This window comes from Callithrix jacchus, chromosome 12, assembly GCF_049354715.1.
Source record: "Callithrix jacchus isolate 240 chromosome 12, calJac240_pri, whole genome shotgun sequence".
Lineage (NCBI taxonomy): Eukaryota > Metazoa > Chordata > Mammalia > Primates > Cebidae > Callithrix > Callithrix jacchus.
In genome coordinates this window covers 89,348,715-89,372,481 of record NC_133513.1, presented here as the reverse complement: position 1 = coordinate 89,372,481, position 23,767 = coordinate 89,348,715, and the positions used below count along the sequence as shown (strand labels likewise).

Here is a 23,767-nt window from a genome sequence, read left to right as displayed (position 1 = left end):
CATTTAAAGAATCTCGAAGTAGTAGTTAGATCTGTAGGCTTGAGCATACTCAAGAATACTTGTCCAAGAATGTTTAAGAGGTGGTTTGTAAGCTTTTATCAGGGGAGCACATAATTTCTGGTTCTACTTCTTTGTGAAGTTAGCAGCCATTCATAGGTATTACCAAACTCAAATAATTCATTAGTGGTTATGATATTCTAATTCTGTTGTACCTTTTATATTTGTTAGCTCAAATACTTTCATAAGGAGAACCTTCCTTTCATCAACCAGTTGGTAGCCTTGGGGTTTAGTTCATATGCAGGAAAAACAGGAGAGATGCTTGTTTCTTGCCTTTCATTCACTGGTTTGGTGAATAAAAGTTGGCTCAAGGGTGACCAATTAGGCATTTGTGTGTACACTTACAATTATTAATTAATGGAAGGTTTTCTTTTAAGCTTTCAATAATATTGGGCTGCATTGTAAATTCCAAAGACCAATAGAGATTTTTTTCTCTGACAGTTCAATAACCAACTGCATTGTTTTAAAGAGCCCTTAGTGTGTTGGTGCAAAAGTAATTGTAAAACTGCAGTTGCTTTTGTACCAATCTCTATTTGCAATGAAGAACCATCCAGTTCATTCATTCATTCATTCATTCAACAAATATTTACAGAGAGTACCTTATCATGTGCCAGGCACTCTTTTAGACTCAGAAGATAAATGCTTAACAAAATAGACAAATATCCCTGATTTCTGGTGTTTTAAGCTCTAGTTGAAGCTAATTTTTAAAAAACATTTCAACTTCTGACCTACTTACCTATCTATCTTGTCTATTCTTGCAAATACATCATCCTCCCTACCAACTACACAGCTTCAACAATTTAAACATAAAAAAGAAGCTGTCAGAAAGTGCCTCTTCTCTAGAGCTTCATCTGCTATTGGGACATGGTTCCCTGTCCTTCCTTAAGAGAATCCTCCATCACTTTTTAATGACCTAGAATAATATATCCTCAAATCAAAGACAAGTTTTTTTATTTAACAGCCTTTTGCCATTATCAAATTATTCTTGCTTTATAAGAGATGCGTTTTAACTCCATAGCTACTGATTATACAAGAAATAATTGCTACTTGAGTAGACTTGGCATATGATGGTCAGACTTGGTGTATCAGGTGATTTGCAAAGCAAATGATAGTTTTAGTAAGTTCAGAGAGAATACCAACATAAAGAAATTATCTTTAAAAAAGAATAACTTTCCAGAGCATAGAGTATTTAGTGTTTTTAAATGATGGATACTGCTCTCTGTATGTATTTGTTTCAAAACATCTTATTTTATCTTTGCAGGAGCAATTGGTTACATGGGAACAAGTGCCTTTGTCCGAAAAATCTATACTAATGTGAAAATTGACTAGAGACCCAAGAAAACCTGGAACTTCGGATCAATTTTCTTTTCATAGGGTGGAACTTGCACAGCAAAAACAAAACAGAAAAATGCAAGAAGAGATTTGGGCTTTAACACACTGGGTACTTTGTGGGTCTCTCTCTCGTCGATGGTTTAAAGTAACATCTATTTCCATTGATCCTAGGTTCTTACTGACTGCTTTCACCAACTGTTCACAGCAAATGCTTGGATTTTATGCAGTAGGCATTACTACAGTACATGGCTAATCTTCCCAAAAACTAGCTATTAAAGATGAAATAGACCAGCTCTCTTCAGTGAAGAGGACAAATAGTTTATTTAAGGCATTTGTTCCAATAAAATAAATAGAGGGAAACTTGGATGCTAAAATTACATGAATAGAAATCTTCCTGGCACTTAGTGTTTCTATGTTATTGAAAAATGATGTTCCAGAAAGATTACTTTTTTCTTATTTTTACTGCCATCGTCGACCTATTGTGGGACATTTTTATATATTGAATCTGGGTTCTTTTTTGACTTTTTTCCCCCCTAATCCAACTGCATCCTTTTTTAAAAAAAGAGAATTAGAAAATGTTAAATCCTGCATGTAATATATCTGCTGTCATCTTAGTTGGACCAACTTCCCATTTATTTATCTTAAAACTATCCCATTGCATCTTAATTCCATCCAAAGAAGGTACAGTTTGAAGATAGAGGTGTGTTCTCTACAATGCAATTTACTGTACAGTTAGAAAGCAAAGTGTTAAATGGAAAAGATACTTGTTTTTATTAAACATTTTGAGATTTAGATAAACTACATTTTAACTGAATGTCTGAAGTGATTATCTTTATTCCTCCCAAGTTAGTCTTACATCTTTTTTGGGTTTGAATGAAGGTTTTACATAAGAAATTATTAAAAACAAGGGGGGGTGGGTAATAAGTGTATATAACATTAAATAATGTAACGTAGGTATAGATTCCCAAATGCATTTGGATGTACAGATTGACTACAGAGTACTTTTTTCTTAAGATGATTGGTGTAGAAATGTGTGAATTTGGGTGGCTTTTTACATCTTGCCTACCTACCATTGCATGAGACATTGGGGTTTCTTCAAAATGTGTGTGTCATACTTTTGGGAGGGGGGTTGTTTTCTTCTCTTTATTTCCTGAGACTCCTACAGGAGCTAAATTTGTAATTTAGAGACATTTAATTTTGTTAATCCTGTCTGGGACACTTAAGTAACATCTAAAGCATTATTGCTTTAGAATGTTAAAATAAAATTTCCTGACCAAATTGTTTTGTGGAAATAGATGTGTTTGCAATTTAAAGATCTCTGTCTGTTCAAAAGGCAAAATTACTGAATGCCATTTAAAAAAATATACTATGGACTATGCTACTCTCATACGGGGGACCCACACTTTAAAATCTCCAGACTTGCTTACATCTAGATTATCCAGCACAATCATAAAGTGAATGACAAACCCTTTGAATGAAATTGTGGCACAAAATCTGTTCAGGTTGTTGTACCATGTAAAGTGGGGATGGGGTAAAAGTGGTTAACTTACTATTGGATCAACAAATAAAGGTTACAGTTTTGTAAGAGAAGTGATTTTAATTTTGAATACATTTTTCTGGAACTATTCATAATGTGAAGTTTTCCTAGAACCACTGAGTTTCTAGTTTAATAGTTTGCTATGCAAATGACCACCTAAAACAATACTGTATATTGGTATTTTTAGAAAGATTCAAAACATCTGTATTTAAACCTTAATATGAAAATCATGCGGTTAATAGTTACACAAGATGTTTTCATTACAAAATATGTAATCCTATATTGTAGCATGTAAGTTCTATAAAAGGTGAAAAGTATGATTTCTTACCACTTAAGTATGATTATGATATGATCAAACAGATTGGATCAGAAGCTGTAGATAAATCCTCTTCTTAAGCCAAAATGGTATATTAAATGTAATTTATTGGTTCTTCCATTTTCTCATCCTTCTTTAAGATGTTAGAAAAAAGAAACTACAAGTTAATATTTAGTTGCTTATATAACATTTTAACTATATATAAAGTACTTTTTTGGTTTCCTTCTCACCACTTTTGTTCAAAAAGTACTTTTAACATACCAATACATAGTCTGTCTGATGGGAGTATAAATTGGACAGTAAGCTTTTGTCTTAATAAAAGGAAATTTGTTTCTCATGAATCTTGCAGGGAAGATGTAGGGTTTACTGAAAATATGTGGGTTAAATGCTTTCAGGTACACCAATTCTTTCTTCTAAATTGAGCTCTATTTGAAGTTCTTTGAAATCCATGGTGAAAAATAATTTTTAATTTTCAAATACATTAAGATCATTACAGTGAATATTAATCACCTTTAAAAGTCTTTTAGAAAAGGACTTTTGTATTGTTTTTGGCTGCATAGAGGGGTGAGTGTGTGTGTGTGTGTGTGTGTGTGTGTGTCTTGAAGAAGATGTAATTCACAAATAGTTTAGCTCCCTAGCTCTCAGTTGTAGAATAGAAAATATAACATTATTTAAGTTACTTGAAGGGTGAGGTTTTTATACCCCACTAATGCTTTTTATCTCTCTCATTTGTTAACATTATTTGCTTAATTTCTTTCAACTGAGACTTGGAATAATACTATCAAAAACTAAGGCTAAACATTCCCCATGTATCTTTAAGCATGCTTCTCCTGAAATTTAACTGCATTAGTAGTTGACATTTTTATACATAAGTCCTAATACCAGAGTAGGATGAGGTGGAAATGTAATGGCTTGAGGGATGGTGAAGCATTCTTTTAGCATTATATATCTTGTTGGGCTCCTAGATTGTACTGGGGTTGCCCATAAATCAAACCCCATACTCTTAGAACTCATTATATTGTGATATCTGAACCTAATGAATGGTATGCTTGGGTGTTTTCCATTGCGAGTGGGTGGACCTCTTTATAAAGTTGGTTGCTGCAAAATACAGTTCTTCCAAAAGCCACTTTATTTAGGGTTTATTCACAAATAATATCCATTTCGATATAGTGTTTGTTTTCTAATGTTTATTAATCACGTTATACCAAATGTCTTGCAAAGAAATGTTATTAAAACCTTGAATTTTTACAACTGTGAAAAACAAAAAGTGTATTAATGTATATTTGTTCAGGAAAAGCTACATACCGAAGGGCTTTTGTATATGAAATCTGCAGTGGGGAAACCCATTTGTAATCTATATGGCAGTTCTATCTGGGTTTTAAGTTTAGATGTCACCATGTCTTAGTGCTTCATTCTATTGATTTATTGGAACATGTAATAAATAGGAGTAGTGATGTATTAAAACACAAGTATTCATTAATGTTTTATATCTTCACTAAAATTCTATAGTTATTAAGCTGTATTCCATCAATCAAGGTGTTATATTTCCGTCAGAGGAGCAAAAACTTTAAGATTATTTGGAAGTGTGTACAGAAATAAATTAGACTTACAAGTAGGGTAGATGAGAAAGTTAACATATGTAACTGCAGAAATTTGTAAGACTTAAATTCAGTGTGAGGAATAACTCTAGTTCTCTCTTAAGAGCATTTCCTAAAAGCCATCTGATTTGACATTCTTACTGGAGCTGTAGACAGAAATCTACAAAGACAAAAATAAACAAAATTAAGTTCTTACTACACTGTGAGGAATGGAAATAATTTGTGAAGTCTGCTTATTTTGAAGAATTGGTGAACTAGGCTTGGTGATTGGTAACTGCAGCATAGTGTGTGTTTACTCCAGTTTATCATCTTAGGTCAATTGAAAGTTTTAAAAGCTTAAGGCAAGGAAGAAATGACATGGAATTCTATTGGAAGGACAACAACATTCTTGGAAAAGCAGTTCCAGTTGGCTTTTCAACTGTGTCAAACTTGAATGTATAAATCCCCACAGAGCATGGACAGTCGGTGCAGAGTTCCAAGGAAACAATTACTGCCTGATGATCACTTCCATTTTGTATACACGCTTTGGTTCATATAGGCCGTATTCCAACTGGCTTTTTAGTAATAGAAGTCCAGTATATAATGTATCAAAAACAGTTGAGGTTCTAATCTAGTGTATTAATTTATCTGAATTTGGATTTTTTTAAAGTAATAAAAAGTTAAATGTACTTCCCTTGGATGCTTTATTTCTTTCCTTTTTGAAATATGAACCAAGCATAAGGGATAACCCATTATTGCCATGCAAATGAACAACTAAAAGCTTTCCACAATTAAATAAAGCAGGGGTCTGCAGACTTTTTCTGTGCAGTTCTAGAAAGTAAATACTTTAGGCTTTGAGGGCCATACAGTCTGTTGAAACTATCATTGCAGCACCAAAGCAGCCATAGTAGACTACATAAACTAATGAGAATGCTGTGTTCCCATATAATTTCACAAAAAGCCCACAGGCGATAGTCTGCTAACCCCTGAAATGATGTATTTAAAGTTTAAGGTTTATATTTTGAAACCCTTTTTAATGTACAGTATAGTTGAGAGAATGGTCCAATGAATAAGATAGTTCTTTCTTAAGAAATGATTTTTCTTGTATTGCCATTCTTTTGACTTTTTTTGTGTACCTGACGCCTACACTCAGACTTTACCATCTCTTTGCCTGCCATCCTCTGATTGATGATACTTTGCATTTATTTAGCTTTTTTTTTTTGGTGGAGGGGTGGGTGCGGAGATGGAGTTTTGCTCTTATTATCCAGGCTGGAGTGCAATGGCGCAATCTTGGCTCACCTGAGCAACCTCTGCCCCCCAGGTTCAATCAGTTCTCCTGCCTCAGCCTCCAGAGTAGCTAGGATTACGGGCATTCACCACCACGCCCAGCTGATTTTGTATTTTTGGTAGAGACGGGGTTTCTCCATTTGGTCACACTGTCTCGAACTCCTGACCTCAGATGATCTGCCTACCTCAGCTTCCCAAAGTGCTGGGATAACAGGCGTGAGCCACCACACCCAGCTGCAGCATTTACTAATTTTTCAAAGCAGTCTCACGTGTTCCTTCACAAGCATTCTGTGAAGCTGGTAGAGTAGACAGCCATGTTTTATGGATAAGAAACCAGGGCAGCTAAAGGGGTGCTCCTATTTTTAGCCCAGAAGTAATCAAGATTCAGGACCCTATTGTCTTGACTATTGTAACTGCAAAACGGGGGTATAACCCCCTCTAGCCTGGGAGGCAGATAATATATGTAGAAGTCGCATTGAAAATTAGTGTTCTATACAAATGGAAGAGGTTATTTTTACTGTGCCACATCGAAATCAGTGCTTAATTTCTTCATGTCTATTTGTATGTTTTGTTCGTCTGTTCCTGATTAGTTTTTTTAAATCCTGACCAATCTCCTTGGTTCTTTTTTTTTTTTTGCTCTGGACTCAACACGCTTTTATTAGGTCCTTGGTTCTTTTCTCCTAGTTTTGTGAGCTGTCTCAGTCAACACCTGTACTTGGCAATTCCCGTTAGCCAAATAGTTGGTAAAAATTTGGATTACTTTTGATTTCTTTAATGAACACTTTTTGTCCAGTTGGAAAACGGGAGAGAAGGAACTGTTATGCAGCCAGTTTCTTGATTTCAAGTGTGAACTGTTTTTGTGGAACTGTTACTCTGCAATATAGCATTAGAAAAGAGGGGAGGAAGCCTAAGTGGGACATAGGGGATCAGTGTAGTTTACAAATGCATTTTAAATTAATTGATTATTTAAAGTGATTTTCAAAGTTTGCATGATTACTTTGCTTGACAGCCATTTCAAAGGAAAAAATGTGGGAGATGGTTACAGGGGTAAATTGATATAAGTGGGACTGGCCAATGTTATGGTTATTCTTAGTGGCCCAGTCTAAGCCGCTAGGATTACAGGACTTAATCTTGAAGATCAGGACGAAAAGGGAGAGTCTACAGAGTGAGACATGGAAGGTGGTTCTAAGTTGGGGTTGGTCAGAGAGGTCTGCTACAATTGTAGACCAGAAAGGGCAGACTAGGTAGCTAAGTGTCACAGGTATGGTAGCTGTGATGCTGGCATGAGGATTTGGGTTGTGTGGTTATCAAGGTGTCCCAGGCAGAGAGATTAAGGTGCGAAGCAGCAAGGCTGGGTTAGGATGACAGCAGGATGTTTAATGCCAGAAGACTAGAATGTGGGAGGTGCCAAGACTGCAAAAGTGAAAGGAAGGCTTGATGGTAGACAGAAGACCTGGCATGCCACCCTGAGGAGTTTGGATAAAGATTTTGGAGAGCCAGGAGTTTAAACAGCTGATTAAAATTGTAATCTCTTTAATTATATTTTCCAAAGAACCCAGTATCTTCTCAGTGGTCAGCCGTGTAAAGGAAGGAATGAGCTGGCATGATGAGCGTGCCCTCTATTTTGGAGGTTCTGCTCCCTGCACTGGAGCAAATTATGATGTATAGTGGCCTGGAGAGGCAAAATGAGAAAGTGGCCCGGGTGGATAAAACTCAGTCTTGAAGGGGCAAGAGAAACCAGTTACTTTGGGCGTAGGGGTATAGAAGGAATGAGTTGGGTGGGGGATGGACGTCTAAGAGGAGAAAAACACTTGTTCAGGTTCACAGAGGACGCAAAGATATGGCAACCTAAAGTAATGAATGTAATAATGGAGCTAAGTTGAGCAGTTTTAGCTCATAAATTCTGTTATTCTGAATCTACCTGTTTTTTTCATAGTTTTAAAATTAAAGAAAAATACATTTTAAAAATTATCTGAACCCAGATTAGAGTTTAGCTTTTATAGTTTTATCTTACAGTGTTCCTTTTCAGTCATTCCTTTCTAATCTTTCTAGAGAACCAAATATTTTGTTGCCATTTGTTGGTTGATAGCCAAAGTAGCAACTAAACTGGCCTTCTACTCTAATAATAATAATGCAGCTTGTTCATTCAAGAACGCCACTGTCTTCAAAATATTTGGACAAAGGGTGTTGGTGAGAAGACCGGGCCACTACTCACCAGGTGGGGACTGGAGGTCATGAAAGCTCCTTCATTGCTTGCACAAGAGGTGGCCTCTGATGTCTGTTTTCCAGAGGAATTTCCTTCTAATGAGTAACCCAGTTGGTGGTTTGCCTAGTGCCATCTGGAGACCTGGAAGTGTCACAGAAGTTTGTTAAGCCTTTTAGGTGTTGACTCTGTGGACTTCTCTACTGAGATGTGGTGACCTTCATGGGGGCGAATGCAGAGAGCTGTGGCATTGGGTTTGACTCTTTCTGGCATTCAGGTAGAAATGCATGTCATTCAACCCCCTTCCATTCCTGTTGCCTATGCATTGGCCACTTGGCCTTCCTTGCCATTTGGTGGCCTTTATCCCCTCCAAGTTCCTTCCTCCCACCTGCCAGTTTCTAACCAGATCTTGCCCATCTGGCTCCATTCTATATGTTACATGCCCATTTGATGAAAACAGCATGAGGCAGGTCAATGTTGCATTTATTTCTAAGAGCAAGGACAAAACATGAGTAGCATCCTTCCAGTAGTTAACTTTTAGCTCTTTACTGGTGTGAAGGACTCATTATCCTGGTCGATAGATGAGAAGACAGATGACTATAAATGCAAGAAATGTAGTTTGATGTCAAGCCCAGCGCTCCCTGTTAACTATTTTGTCAATGATGTATGTGAAACCATGTGGAAATCCAAAAAGAAAGTTGTCCATTTTTCTGCTTGCAGTTTAAATTGAAAAAGGATTCTACTGGGCATGATGCAAAATATCTCTACACATACACTTTTGTGTGTTATACTTGATAGGAACATTTTACTCGCATAAAAAGATCTTTGAAAAGCCTCACAGTAAAAATACTTTTTATATCTCTAAATCAAAATGGCTCAGTTCTGACCATTTTTACATTTAAGGTACAAAGTAGAAGTGGGTTTCAAATAGGTCTTGATTAGTCTCCTAAATTATTTGGGCATATATTTTTAATTGGCAAAAAAAGAACCAGACTTCAGAAATTGGTCATTTTTATTCCATCAAGTTAACAGTGAGTGGCTTATTTAATAAAAACATGTCTGTAATTTGACACAAAGAGCACGTACAGCTGTTCATTTGTGTCTTTTTGACTGTATGAAGCATCTTAGCCAGTTTTACTGAAAGATAGTCACTGAGGGGAAATCTGTGGGCTTAAATCTTTTCTTCCTTACCTATCGCAGCCACCAGGTTAGGTTAGGTAGGTGCCACAGCAAGCGCCCTTCATGGCTCTACTAGAGGATGTGGAGAGAGCTGTGAGAATCGAAATCCTCGATTTTTTTTTTTTTTCTGCGCTGAAAGGGACATTCATTCATCCCTGCAGAGAAGCAGCTGCCCGAATGCACACAGCCAAGCTGGTAGTGACACGTACCGCGCACACCGGGCTCCCGGTCCAGCGCTCCGAGCTCTAACCGCTTTGCAGCCTCCGGCCACGTGTGCATCGGGGAGTTGTAAAGTGAGTTAGGGAAATAAAACGAGACGGGAACCCCAGCCTCGATCTTCAGGAGCAGCGTTCTCGAGAGCCAGAGGCCGAGGTGGCGCCCCGGGCAGGCGCCTTCGGCTGGGTGGGCGCAGAGCTGGCCCCCGGCCCTTGGCTTCAGCATCTTCACCTTGCTCCCTTTCCTCCGAAGTTGCGGAGGTGCCGGGAAGAGGAGGGGCCTCTCCTCGGGCGCCCGAGTGATTGGCTGCCCAGGGCCCCTGGCGAGGGCTGTGTGGTCCAGCCCTGGTGGAGAGGGGCGGAGCGGCCACTGCTCCAACCACCGCCGCCACCGCCACAGTCGCAGCCGCAGCAGCCTCGGCCGCCGGGCGAGTAGCTCCGAGAGGCGGCTTCCCGGTTGCCCTGAAGAAGACAGGGGGCGCCGCGCTCCGCTTGCTCCGCGCGGGAGCCATGCCCGGCAGCCCAGTGTAACCACCGAGTCCCGGCCGCAGCCGACCGACCCAGTGCACCGTCCTTCGGCCAAGCTGAGCTTTCGTGCACGCAACTCCCTCTGCCCCCGGCGGCCCAGCGCCACCATGTCCCGGGTGACTGCACTTGGGGCCCTGGTGTCACTGCTGCTGCTGCCGCTGCCTCGCGGCGCCGGGGGGCTCGGAGAACGCCCGGACGCCGTCGTGGACTACTCGGCGCTGGACGGCGAGGAGGGCACCGAGCAGCAGCTGGAGCATTACCACGACCCTTGCAAAGCAGGTAGGCGCCGCCACCGCCGGGAAGTCCCGCAGAAGTTTGCCTTTGAAATGCAAATGAGGTGGTGGGCCAGTCTGCGCTGCCGTCTGTGGGGCGGGTCTCCTCTCCCCTCCCCTGAGATCCCCGGCTCCCCGGGAAGACAATGCCTCTGATGAATTGCTTAAAAATCACTCTGAGGCTGGGACGTCCCGGTCCCAGGTTTGCGGTGCTTACCAGGGGAGCAACAGCAGGCACGTTCCCAAAGCGAATCAGGGCGGATGCCGAGAGGGCGCCCAGGGGCCGGGGCGGGTGCCAGGGTCGCCTGACAGCGGGTGGTCAGCACTGGCCACCGCCGGACACTCTAGGTCGGAGCAGAAGTGCCGGGCTGGGCGCGGCGCTCCCAGGCTCAGATGGAGTTGCTGGCTCTGATTTCACAGCATTCCTAAGTTTCTTGCAAAGTTTCCCAAGATCTGTGGTTACGCTTCGGAGGAGATTTTAAAAAGAAAAGCGTCACAGTGGGCAAAAGGAAAGGGGTCGCCGAGGGAGAATGAGCAAGACTCGAATAGCCGGAAACTTCCCTGTAGACCCTCGGCGTCGTCCGGGCCTGAGGGTCGCCCTGGGCGGGCGGAGATGGAAGCCGGCAGGTGCTCTAATCCCGCCCGGAAACGGCGCCCCGGGACGTACCGGCCTTTCGGGCGCAACCGCCGCCCGGGCGCTGCAGCTCTCGCTTCCCTGGGGCCACCGGCCGGCTCTTGAGTCCCGAGGGGAGCGGCTTCCGAGCTGGAGTCGTTGAGGCGTTAGCCTCCGAAGGGCCGAAGCGCATGTTCCAGCAAGCTGATGAGTGTGGGGCAGTTCCAGCACGGACAGAAGGGTGCTCACGCTCGGGAGATGCTGGGCTCAGAGGCTCGCACAGACGCTCCTGGCCATTGGTGGTGTTTATCTCTGGCTTTGTGCGGCTCTGTTTCACTTGGCGGTGGGCAGAAAGGAATTGGGAGGGAAGAGTGCGACCTCCACCCTCGGCGGAGCAGGTGCTCCTTCCTGGGGCTGTGGCCGGCCAGGTCTCCGCGGAGCCTGTGGGCCAGTGGCCGCCCCTTCACACCCTGAAAACCTGTATCAGTTTCAGATTACTCATCTCTAAATTGGTGGCAGTAATTATAGGAGGCTCAGGTGATTTATGGGAACATCCTCTGCAAATGAAATGATGGCACTGTCATTTTTATTGTTACTGTCACTGCAGTGGCTCGGGTCTAGGCTGGGGGTTGTGAGAGTCGGGACTGGGTAAAGTCTGGAGAAGACCAGGGTACTAGGAGGCAGGAGGGGTTTGTGAGATGTGAGAATCTTGTGAAGGTTGAAGATCAAACTAGTCTTGAGGGGTCTGGTCTTAGTGAGAGAAGTTTCCTGCAGAATATCCACCTATTGCTGTATCTCGTGGGGCTTCTGAGTTAGGAAGGTGGGCAGAAGAGTTGGTTCCTGGGCAAATGGAGAAAACCTCAACAGGTAGAATGCCTGGCTCAGGTACTATGAGTTCCTCATGGGACCTAATTCAAGGCCAAAGAGAAGAGGCTCCAGAGCACTTCTGGAATGGCAGCCTAGCCCTGAAAAGAGGGTCCCTGAAGCTGGGAAAATAGGTGTGGGATAAAGGGAGTGTCTGGACCACCTCCTGCCCTTGTCAGATCCTTGACGCTGCTGGGTGTGAGCTGGGACCTCTGGGAGACAGTGCGGGCAGTTGAGGCCTGGAGTGAGGAAGGGATTGATTTGCTCAGGAATGTATGCTGCACCTCTTAGTATGTTGGGTGCTGGTCTGGGCACTGTGAATTCAGATGTACAATAGACATCCAGCTTCTGATCTCAGCCGTGGAGGATAATCCTGAGGCAGGCTTGCCTGTTACAGCCTCATCTTCCTCAGTAATTTTAGAGAAAATGCAAGATAACCAGGGGCATGCATATTCTGTGACTCTTCACAGACAGGATGGGATGCACAGCCAGGGCCGGGAGGTGGAGGATCTGGCCAGTGTGGCTTCAGCAAGCTGCAGGCATCCTCCTCAACCTCCTTGAATTCTCCCAACCCACTGGCCTCTCCTTGGGATACCCTGATGCTAAGACTGGCCAGAAGAGGGCGGGAAAAGGTAACATCTCAGTCACCCCATCTAATTGGAAATTGCCTGACCTGGAGAACAGCTGTCTGGAAGGCCAGCAAGCCATTTACCAGTATACTGAAGTCTCGGAGAAAGGACTTGCCTCTTGGCTAGGGGGACACTGCACTTTTTGGTTGCATATTTAACGCAAACCATCTAGGGGCAGCCTCCCATTCTATCTCAGTGAAATCCTAAAGCCCTGACTCTTCCAGGCAGAAGTTTTCCCTTTAGGACCTGCCTCAGGGCTGCAAAGCTAAAATACCTCCCACTCTCCCTTCTTGGTGCAGGTCTCCATACTGTGGACTCAGAATGCAGGGGGGAAGGTCTTGCATCTGTTCCTGGCTTCTCAGGAGCTGTGTTACCTAGACGATTCCCCTCCTCTTTGGGCCCCAGTTCTTTACCTGCAGAATGAAAATGGCTGCCTTGTTAGAACTGCAAAGCAGTATGGCCAGAGAGCTTGTGCTCTTGGTCTACATCAAGCATTTTGCCATGGGCCTGCTTCATACCTTGCAGGCACTTCAGTGTAACGATCATAGAAGATACCCCCTGGATTTCTTCCTATCCAGTGTTCTATGAGTCTGTGATCATTGGTTCTAGCCCAGCCTCTCAGAAGATGAACAAACTGGTAATTTTACCATTTCACGACCTTTGCAATTTTTTAATACCGTTTTTACCATTTACTCTGCCATTTACAAGCTGTGTGTCTTTGGGCAAATCACTTGATTTCTCTGGACATTAGTTTCCTCATTTGTAAATGGGGGTGATTCCTGATAGATTAAAGTACTTAGAACAGGGCTTGAGATATAGGTACTTTATAAATGGATTTCCTAGAAACTGATGGAAAGAACATCTTCTTCATGCTGACCTTAAAGCAGGTTTTAAGCTGGAAAATTTAGATTTTCTAATTGACAATCTATTTGATGCTGTAAAAAGGGGTGGCTTTTAAATCAAATGACCAGGGAGTTCGAGTTAGTCTATGAAGCCCTCCTGGCCTGGGGCTGGTGAGGGGATGGGGCTTCTGGGGCATGTTCTCTGTCTGGTAGTCCATAGCTCTGCTATTTTTCTTCTGATACTGTCAATACAGCTAAGGGTTCAACTGGCAGTAAATCACAAGGCATCCTTCCAGCCACCATGCCTCTGAGAGCAAAGCTTGGGAAGACTGCTCCTGCCTACATGCCTGCCTGTCCTCATCCACAATGTTTAAGGTGATTTCAAGCCAGAGGGCCTATATTCTTATCTTGACCCTGCCCCCCTTACTCACCATGTAACCCTGAGCAAGTCATTTTACCTGTCCATGTCTCAGTCTCCTTGGCTACAAAATAGGAGTGGGAGCAAAAATGCTTGTCCTGCAGGGTAAACAAAAGGTCAGTTTTAGTTGGATTCTTCAGAAAGAAGAGCCTTAGACAAGGACTTGGGTGTAGATAGTTTGTGTGGAAGGTGATCCTAGGAAGCAGGGCTGAGGGAGCAGGAGGAATGAGACAGGGAGGGAGGAGGTCCAATGAAGGGAGTGGAATCAAGGTAGCTGCCTTAGGCAATGGGCCCCCACTGGGAGGCAATGGGACCCCACTGGGAGCTCCTTAGAAGAGCTTACAGAATGCCTCTCAAGTTATCTGCCAGAGAATAGGAGGCTGCAGCATTTATCCAAAGGCTGCTGCCCTTTGTTGTCTGCTCCCTGGTCTAGTTTCTATTCCCTTATAAGAAAGCTCTCCAGACCAGTGGCATAGAACAACCTCTGTTTTGTTATGTTCATGATTCTGTTGATTAGGAGTTTGGAAAGGACATAGCATAGCAGGGGAGGCTTGTCTTTGTTCCATGATGGCTCAGCCTCAACAAGGAAGACTTACAGGCTGGGGTGACTCAGCAAGCGGGTCTGAAGTCATCTGAAGTCTCGTTCACTCACATGTCTGGCTGTGGAGGTTGTCTGCTGCCTGGGACCTGTTGGCCAGAACAACTAGGCAGCCTCTCCCTGTGGCCTCTCCATGTGGGCTAGTTAGACTTCCTCAAATCATGGCGGCTGCATCGTAAGTGCAAGCATCCCGAGAGAACCAAATGGAAGCTGTGTTACCTTTGATAGCTTTGCCTCAGAGTCACACATTGTCACCTCCATCATGGCCACAGGCCCTCCCAAATTCAAGGTGGGCAAGCAGAGACCTACCTCTCCAGTGGGAGGCATGTCAATATCACATTGTTAAAAGAGCACATGAAATGGGAGATGTTGTTGCAGCCGGTTTTGGAAAAGATGACTTGCCGCATTCCCCAAGTCATTCACCTCCCTGAATATCTGGGAATAGAGGGCTCTACAGATTCAGAAAAAGTTCTCAAACAGAAAGGTGGGGAGACATGTGGCAGAGGCGTGGAACTGCCCAGAGGTGAGCTGAAGGCATGTGACTCAAAACTGTCTACATGAGGCTCAAATGATATGAAAATGCTGAACAGCCTTTTGGGTTTATTAAATCTAAGGGAATTGCCTGATAGCCAGCTTCACTTTTCAGTGGATGGCTTGGTAAATACCAGGGCCTTCTTCATGGCTGCGGGTCCCATGCTAGGATAGGATAAATATAGCTGGTGGTTCCTCGTATCTTGTGGCTCAGGAACCATTAGTGAGGGCAAACCCACACTTCCAGACTTTACTTCTGCCTGGAATTTGGTGTCTCACCTCACTCTGCCATACACTCCAAGACATCTTACCAATCAGGTTTTCTTTTGGGGCTCACCCAGACCCTCTCTGGGTCAGCTCTTGCCAGCAGCCCTCACATAACTGTCTGCCTAGAAACTGAAGCAGCCCAGAGCCAATGTGCCAGAGACTCCTAAAAGTGCTCAGAGTGGCGCTGGAGAGATCGTAGAGTCCTGAGCAGTGCTCCTCTGGAGTTGCCAACCTTTGTGGCAGGATGGGCATCCTGGTTTTTAAGCAGAGATGAAGCTCACATGGTGCCTCCTGGAAGCTTGTCTCCCTGCATGGTCCATCACCAGAATGTGAGCTGCCATCTGCCTGGTACTCCACCTGTCCCCGTCAGACTCCCACACCATGGGCCACACCTAGGTGAGGGTGGCTGATGTCTTTACATCTTTATTTTCATTCTAACTTGTTATGATGGCCTTGCTGATGGGCAGGTGCTGATTTGATGGAATTAAAATATTTCAGGGCCATATTGGAGTTAAATGTCTTTTCCGATTCTCTAGATGATACAGGAGCAGAATCTAGTCCACCTTCTCTTCCCAATTTCACACTCCACAGTGCAATGAGGCAAGGTGTGAGCCAGTTAAGAGCACAGGCTCTGAAGCCTGCCAGACCTAGATTCCAAATCTGCCACCTAGGCAAGGTTGTGTGACCTTTAGTGTGTTACTTAACTTCCCTGAGCCTCAGGGAAGAAAAGAACTAGTAATATGCACTTTTCAAGATTGCTGTAAGGATTAAATAATATAATGTTTGTCAAGTGCTGAGCACAGTACCTGGCACAAGGCAGGTATATAATGATATATACATTATCAGAGCACGGAGCAGGTGCTGGCAGCACTTCTTGAACTCTTGTTGAAATGCTGTAGGAGAAATTGAATTTTTGCACTAAATGAATAATTTATTTCCTATAGTATAGTTAGGGTAAGGGATTCTTAATTTCAGACCTGATCATTGTTGTTAGAGTCTCAAAAGTAAGTGAAGGCTGAATTTTATGGCATATGAGTTATATCACAATAAAGATTTTTTTTTTAAGTTAATGCAGATGAGGACAGGGCCAGGGGCAGAGCTGTGGGAGGATGCTCATGGTCTTGGCCCCTGAGGAACAGTTGGCTGGCTAGCAGAGCTGCTCCAGCTGAGAATTCAGAGCAGCCAAGCAGGTGTGGAGTGTGTGGCCATCCAATGCCAAGCAGAGCCTAGAGTCCCCACCAGTGGCCAGGTCTCACACTGGGGTGCCAGAGTTTGGAAAAGGGGGGACGAGGAAGGAGGACGCATTGGGCCGTTCTTAGAGGGGCTGTTATGGGAGCTGAATGACAGCAAGAACACCACCCACTGACTCTCGGCACAGCCCCCAGAGCAGTCAAGCAGCTATGGTGGCTGCCGTTGTGTAAATGGGAAACAGCTTCAGGCCTGGACCTTCTGCCTGAACTTGCTGGTCCTTCGATGCCTCTGTGGACAGAGCCCATATTTGGTAGACAGAAAAGTCCACAACAACATAATCATAGGTAGGTCCCCAAGTCTTACATCAGTGGAACCTGTTTTTTCCTTTTCTCTCCCACTCAGTAGTGGGTCATCAGCGCTGCACACCCTTCCCTCAGATGGCGTGTGTGTCCTTTCCTCTGCTGCCCCACACAATGAGAGGAGAGGAATGGGGATAGGCATGGTGCCACTGAGGCATCCACACAGCCTCAGATATGCTGTGCACCTGGCATGTGGGGCTGGCATGGGAGCTGAGGGTCTAAGTGCTGGGGAGATTCAACCCTGCCCTTGGGGAGCCTCCTACCCAGGGCTGGACTCAGTCTGCTCAGCAGAAGAGGCTCCCAAATGGAAGCTGAGTGTAGACAACTCAGCAGCGCTTCTCATTGAGCAGTACCTCAGCTCTGCTGTCCGGATGACCACTGCTTCTCCAGCCTGGACTATGGTTGTTTGAGCACCTGGCCCCTCCCCAGACCATGGAGAGCAAAGACCTTGCTGACATATTGTGGTTCTATACCCATGCTTTGGAATTGGGCTGACTTTGGTTTTTCTTCTCAGCCCTGTCACTTTCTTTTCTTTCTTTTTTTTTGAGACAGAGTCTTGCTCTGTCACCCAGGCTGGAGTACAGTGGCATGATCTCGGCTCACTGCAACCTCCACCTCCTGGGTTCAATTAATTGTCCTGCCTTAGCCTCCTGAGTAGCTGGGATTACAGGTACCTGCCACCATGCTCCACTAATTTTTGTAGAAACAGGGTTTTGCCATGTTGGCCAGGCTGGTCTTGAACTCCTGACTTCAGGTGACCCACCCACCTCATGGATTGTGCTAGGATTACAGACGTGAACCAATGCAACAAGCCTCAGCTCTGTCACTTTCTGTGAGACCTGGACCAAGTCCCTCAGCCTTTAAAGCTCAGTGTCCGTGTGTGTATCATGCCATTAATAGAAACTGATTAACAGGCTTGTACTTGCTACCGTGCCTAGCAAACAGAAGTGCTCAATAAATATGAAATATACAGTGCTAGAGTTATGTGGGCCCTGAGGAACCTGTTATGCACCAACAAGTGTGTGGAGTGAATTGAATTGTATGAGCAGCACTGCTTTCCATACTTCTGAGACAGCCTGGAGGCAAAGCAAGCAGGTGCTAGAGGCAAATTTCCTGGGTTCAAATCCTGGCTCTGCCACTTCACAGCTGTGGGCAAACCTGTTTAGGCTTGCTGGGACTCTGTCTTTATCTATGAAATGTGGTTACTAATATCTACCCACATAGGGTTATTATGAGGATTTAGTGATCAATATAGAGAAAGCACTTAGAATCATGTCTGAACATGGTAGGCATCCAGTAAATAGTACATTTTAAATTATTATCATCCCACAGAAATTCAGCAAGGTTTCCAAGTGGCAGGAAACTAAATATCTGAACAACCAAAGTGAAATGGTCTGGCTTTGTGTCCCCACCCAAATTTCATCTGGAATTGTAATCCCCACGTGTCAAGGGAGAGACCTGGTGGGAGGTGACTGGGTCATGGGGGTAGTTTCCTGCATGCTGTTCTCGTGATAGTGAGCGAGTTCTTGCGAGACCTGATGGTTTAAAAGTGGCAGTTTCCCCTGTGCACTCTCTCTCTCCTGTTGCCAGGTAAGATGTGCCTGCTTCCCCTTCCCCTTCCACCATGATTGTAAGTTTCCTGAGGCTTCTCCAGCCATGCAGAACTGCGAGTCAGTCAAACCTCTCTTGCTTATAAATTAGACAGTCTCAGGTAGTATCTTTATAGCCATGGGAGAACAGACTAATACACAAAGCCAGGTAATGTTTTAAGGGATTTATGTTTTCTAATGGTGCCAACTCTGATAGCTCCTCTCTACCCAGAGACTGTGTGTGTGTGTGCAGTGGGGAATCCAGCTCACTGCAACCTCTGCCTCCTGGGTTCAAGTGATTCTTGTGCCTCAGCCTCTTGAGTAGCTGGGATTACAGGAATGCGTCACCACGCTGGGCTAATTTTTGTATTTTTAGTGGAGATGGAGTTTTGCCATATCAGCCAGCCTGTTGTTGAACTCCTGGCCTCAAGTGTTCTGCCCACCTCAGCCTCCCAAAGTGCTAGAACTACAGGCATGAGCCACCATGCCTGGCTATACCCAGAGACTTTGACCTAGAAACTTAAATCTTGCATAAATCTCAATGGCCTCACTAAGGATAGCATTAGACTAAGGCGTTTGGTGCCCTGCAAGCCAACCAGATGTCTGAGCCCCACCGGAGAAACCAGCCCTTGGCTATTTGGAGATGTATAAGTAGCTTTGGACCTGAGCCTCCATTCAGCTGGTGGCTTCTTCCAACCCCTCCTCTTTCTAAAACAGTGTTCCTATGGCGTTTGGGTTCCAACGAGCTGGGGTTTGAGCAGAATTTGAGCTCTGCCACATTTGATTGAGGTGCACGTCCCTCCCCCACGGAGGCCGGGTCACACAATCTCAATAGAGGCTGTAGCTTCACCAGTTCCCAAATCTTTGTCTTCTCAACTCTCATCATGACTTTTTAATAGGAAGAACAATGATAGATAACCTGTACACTATAGCCTAGTCTTATAGCTTTGGGCCACACCTCATGGTTTACAAAGCTCCTTTCCTTCTATCCGTCTGTTGGTCCCTCAAACACTGTAGGAGATGTGAGCGCTTGAGGGAGATGGCCTTGGCTCACATGATCTCAGGGGTATTACAGGCCATGGTCTGGGTGTTTGCACAGGGGAGAGCCTGGGCTGGGACCTGCACAGGACATTGAGAACTCTAATCCCTCTTCTCCCCTCTAGGCCATGTGGCCTCTTCAACCCTGGGGCCTCCAGCTTTGACTGGCTGCCTCCACGCTCAGTGAATGAGCTTCTCCATGCTGCCCAGTCTGAAGGTCACATTTGTGTATTTGTTCCTTGAGCACCAAAGCCCACGACCTTCTCCTTATCTTTTTCTCTATTTTTGTCTAGGAATCTGACAAGGATGAGAGAATTCTGGCTTTCTAAGTACTCTTTGTCCTAAAGCATAGGGAAGAATAAATGAATGCAAGGTGTGAAAATATGCCTGCTCCGTCTCTGTTCCTCTACCCCTCTTCCAGAAGGCCCAAGGTCAGTGCATGGGTATCAGGTTAGTCGAGGATGATGGGTCCAGCCACTCTCCCTACCCACAGAGGGAGAAGACTTCCATGGCCAGTCTTTCCTAAGGAGGCTCTGGCTGATAAAGAGCAGAAGCAGTGAGGCATCCTGTTGAAGAGATTGTTTTTGGCATCACATAGCCTGTGGCTTGAAACCTGCGTCTGCCCCCTCTCCCTTATTTCCTGTGCAGTTTTGACCAAGTCTCTTAACCTCTCTGAGCCTCAGTTTCCTCATTTGGAAAATAATTATATTTAAACCCATTATATAAGCTTGTTTGAGGATTAAATGAGGCGGTGAATACGAAGTGTTTAGCAAGCAGTCATTAATTGTTGGCTCTTCTCCTTGCTGTTATTATTATTACTCATAGTGTTGTTCCCTATTTTAGAATTTCCCTATAAGTAACAATCTCACTGGCCTGTGAATGCTAATCTCTCCCTCTCAGGACTGCAGAGAGTTCTCCTGGGATACATAGCATGTGTCAAGTGATAATTTATTGCTCCACAGCTCACTTGCTCTCACCCATGAAGCAGGGAGAGGATGACAGATAAACCAAATGTGTAGAAGCAGGTTTCCCATGGTACCCTCTCAGCCTGCTCATAATACGGTTCTGCCTGGATGCAAACATAGCAACAGGAACAGAGCTTTCCTGCTGATTGGTTACAGACCTATCTGTGATCACGCCACCTCTAACCACTTCTGCCAATTACCAATAAATATTCTCAAGCTCGCCTGCATGAGCACTTGAATGAGATGTTCAGCCCTGAGTCTTTGCCTGCTCTGCCAGCTGGGCCACTTATCTTCTGCTTCATCCTGCAATTTGCACCCAGCCTCTTTCCCTGCCTCCTACCCAGGTTACTGGCCTGGAGTCGATGTGAGTCCTGTGAGCTGGCTTCCCACGGGAACGGCCTCAAGCTACCTTCCTTCTTAACTCTTTTTTCATGGCTCAGCATCGCTTCTCCTCCCTGGGGAGTCAGTGATGGTTTCCTGTCCTTTCCTCCTTGGCTTACTAAGTCCTGGGCTGCATGGGTGCAGATACCACACTGATATCAGAGTCCGTCCAGGTGCTTAAACTAGAAACTCAGTTGCTACCTGACACCTGACTTCTCTCCTCTTTTCACCCAGCGCAACCCAAGTGCTGTCAATTCTAATTCCAAATGGAGCCCATCTGCTTCTCTCCATCCTCATTGCCACTGGTCCAAGCTCACACTTGGGCTGCTGCAGTAGTGGCTGAACTGATCTCCTTGATGCTGCTCTTGCCCCCGCAAATCTGTTTTCTGCTTTGCAGAGTAATATTTCTGAAACTCATGTGTGATCATGTTTGCAAGATCTAGACCTGCTTAGGATCCTTTAATATGCCCCCATTGCACTTGGGATAAGAGCAATCAGCTGGCTTGGGGTGCTGTGGTTACTGCCTGTCCCTCTGACTCAGCCTCCCTCCCCTTACTTGCCAGGCTCCAGCTCACTGGGTTCTTCCTCCTGCCTGGAAATGTCTCTGGCCTCTATATGTGGTCAACTCTGACTCATCCTCCAGGACTCAGCTTACATGTCATTTCCCAGCCCCCAATCTCAGTCAGGTCCCCTCTCAGGTTTCTCATCACCTTTGTTTTTCTGAAAAGCACTCTTTACAGTCTATAACTGTGTCTATTACTGATGTTAGTATTATTGTTCAATGATGGTCTCGGCATTAGACAATGAGCTTCAAGGAGCAGAAACGAGACTGATTTCGTTTCCCAGTCACCAGCATAATGCCAGCATGTGGTAGGTGCTCAACCGGTATTTGTTAAATGGAAAACTAAGTCAATGAGGTACCAGAGGGATTCAGAAAGGGTAGCAAGCAACACAAGGAAGACTTCCTGTTGAGGGGTTGGTAAGCTCTGAGGTGGGCCTGGAAGGGCGCCTTGGATTTGCAGAAGCTGGGATGTGAGAGAAGGCATTTCAGGTAGAATGAACAGTGCCAGCAAAGGTAAGGAATGTTTGTGATGTGTCTGGAGTTGGGGGTTTACCCTGGTTTACTTTGCAGAATGGTAATGACAGGATTGAAATAAGCTTGAAACAGTGGAAGTCAAGCTGAGACATTTGAAACATATCCCTAGGAAAATGGGGAGCTATTGATGGTTTCTCAGCAGAGGACTGTTACAGTGAAGAACTGTGATGCTTAGGTTCTGTAGATGCAGAAAGCAGGAGCACCTCCTGGAGTTAGAAGCCTGGAGCTTGAGGATGCAGGCTATGGCCTTGGGAATGGGAAGGGAGGGAAGGTGGGAAGCGACAGTGGCTCTGTGGGTGGGAGGGGTCCTGAATGAGATGTGGTCCCGGTCATGGCTGAAACATGTATGAGTTCATTCAAACATACTCAGCAGGCACGGGGGCATCCTTGAGGTGGTGGAAAGGGAGATAATGTTTTAACATGAAATGTTTTCCTTAACTGCACAGCTCATTCCCATCCACTGGAAAACGTTTACAAAATGTATACAGCAGGTAGAAGTAAAAATGTCCAGTAATCCCATTGCCTAGAAGCAATTGTTGTGAACATTCTGTGATATGATATTCCCATACTTTTTCTAGGCATGATTGTAACGTTTTTATTCTGAAAATGCTGTACACACTGCCTTGAACCTACTTCTATTTCAATTTCACTTAGTACCGTGAGGCTTTTTCTATGACAAAAAAGATGCTTATGTAATAAACGTACTTGGACAAAACCAATTTAAGTTGTTTTATACACTGTTGTGTAGATGCACTGTAATGTATTAAGCAATCTCCTGATGTTGGACATACAGATTTTTTTCTCAGTCTCTCTCCTTCCTCCTCTCTTCCTCTCTTCCTCCCTTCCTTCCTTCCCCTTGCTTTGTCACCTAGGCTGGAGTACAATGGCACAATCTCTACTCACTGTACCCTCCAACTCCTGGGCTCAGGTGATCCTCCCACTTCAACTTCCTGAGTAGCTGGGACTATAGGCACATGCACCATGTAATTTTTGTATGTTTCATAGAGGCAAGGTTTTGCCATGTTGCCCAGGCTTGTCCCAAACTCCTGAACTCAGGTGATTCTGCCCACCTTGGGCTCCCAATCTGCTGGGATTACAGACACGAATTACTGCACCTGGCCTCAGTCTTTTTGTTATGCTTTTATAAACAATGATGCTGGAGTCATCTTTATAGTTAGGTGTTTTATCTTGAATTATCTCTTTAGAATACATTTCTAGAAGTAGAATTGCTGGGTTAAAAGTACCAATGCGTTTAGGCCTTCTGATTCTCCTTTTCAAACAACCCTTCAAAAGTTTTTTGTTTTTGTTTTGAGACAGGTTCTCACTCTGTCACCCAGGTTAAAGTGCAGTGGTGCAATCACAGCTCACTGCAGCCTCGCACTCCAGGGCTCAAGTGATCCTCCCACCTCAGCCTCCCAAGTAGCTGGGAATTTTTTTTTTTTTTTTTTTGTAGAGATGGGGTTTTGTCATGTTGGCCAGGCTGGTCTCAAAGTGCTGTGATTACAGGCGTGAGGCATCCTGTGCAGCTAAAAGTTTTTTACTCCTTTACACTCTCATTAGGATTAATAGTTCATATTCTAGTTTTAGAAAACCTTTGTTGGTTGGAGAAAAGTATTTTTCTATTTCTTCAACTTGTACTTATATTGTAATTTGATATTTTTTCAATAATTTTGAACCTTTTAAAATATGTTTTGACTGTTTGTATTTCTTCTGCTAATTGCAGTTCCTATTCCTGCAGCTTTTCCTCTGTTCATGCTCATTTTTCTCATTAGATAGTTTAAAATAAAAACATTTAGTGGGAACCTGTTCCTACTAAATTAAGGACTTTGATTTTTTTTTTCTGTCATGTTTGCTACAAAAGTTTTGGAGAGAGGGTTTTTAAA

The 23,767-nt window shown here is 44.3% G+C and overlaps 2 protein-coding genes and 1 long non-coding RNA gene across 4 annotated transcripts in view; 2 read left to right on the top strand and 1 right to left on the bottom strand.

Moving 5' to 3' along the window:
• TM9SF3 (transmembrane 9 superfamily member 3) overlaps positions 1-5,508 on the top strand; it is a 68,390-nt gene extending 62,882 nt beyond the window's left edge. The window contains exon 15 of the mRNA XM_035268618.3: positions 1,319-5,508. Coding sequence (XP_035124509.1) covers positions 1,319-1,386 — 68 coding nt within the window. The 3' untranslated portion in view covers positions 1,387-5,508. The remainder of the gene's footprint in view (positions 1-1,318) is intronic.
• Positions 4,646-11,212, bottom strand: LOC118146357 (uncharacterized). The gene is made up of 3 exons (XR_013525036.1): positions 10,721-11,212; positions 8,322-8,453; positions 4,646-5,000 (listed from the first exon to the last, which is right to left on the bottom strand). It is a non-coding gene; the product is annotated as an uncharacterized LOC118146357 (long non-coding RNA).
• Positions 10,108-23,767, top strand: part of TLL2 (tolloid like 2) — a 145,419-nt gene continuing 131,759 nt past the window's right edge. For both annotated transcript variants that reach the window (XM_035268617.3, XM_035268616.3), the window contains exon 1: positions 10,108-10,510. In XM_035268617.3, coding sequence (XP_035124508.3) covers positions 10,339-10,510 — 172 coding nt within the window. In that variant the 5' untranslated portion in view covers positions 10,108-10,338. The remainder of the gene's footprint in view (positions 10,511-23,767) is intronic.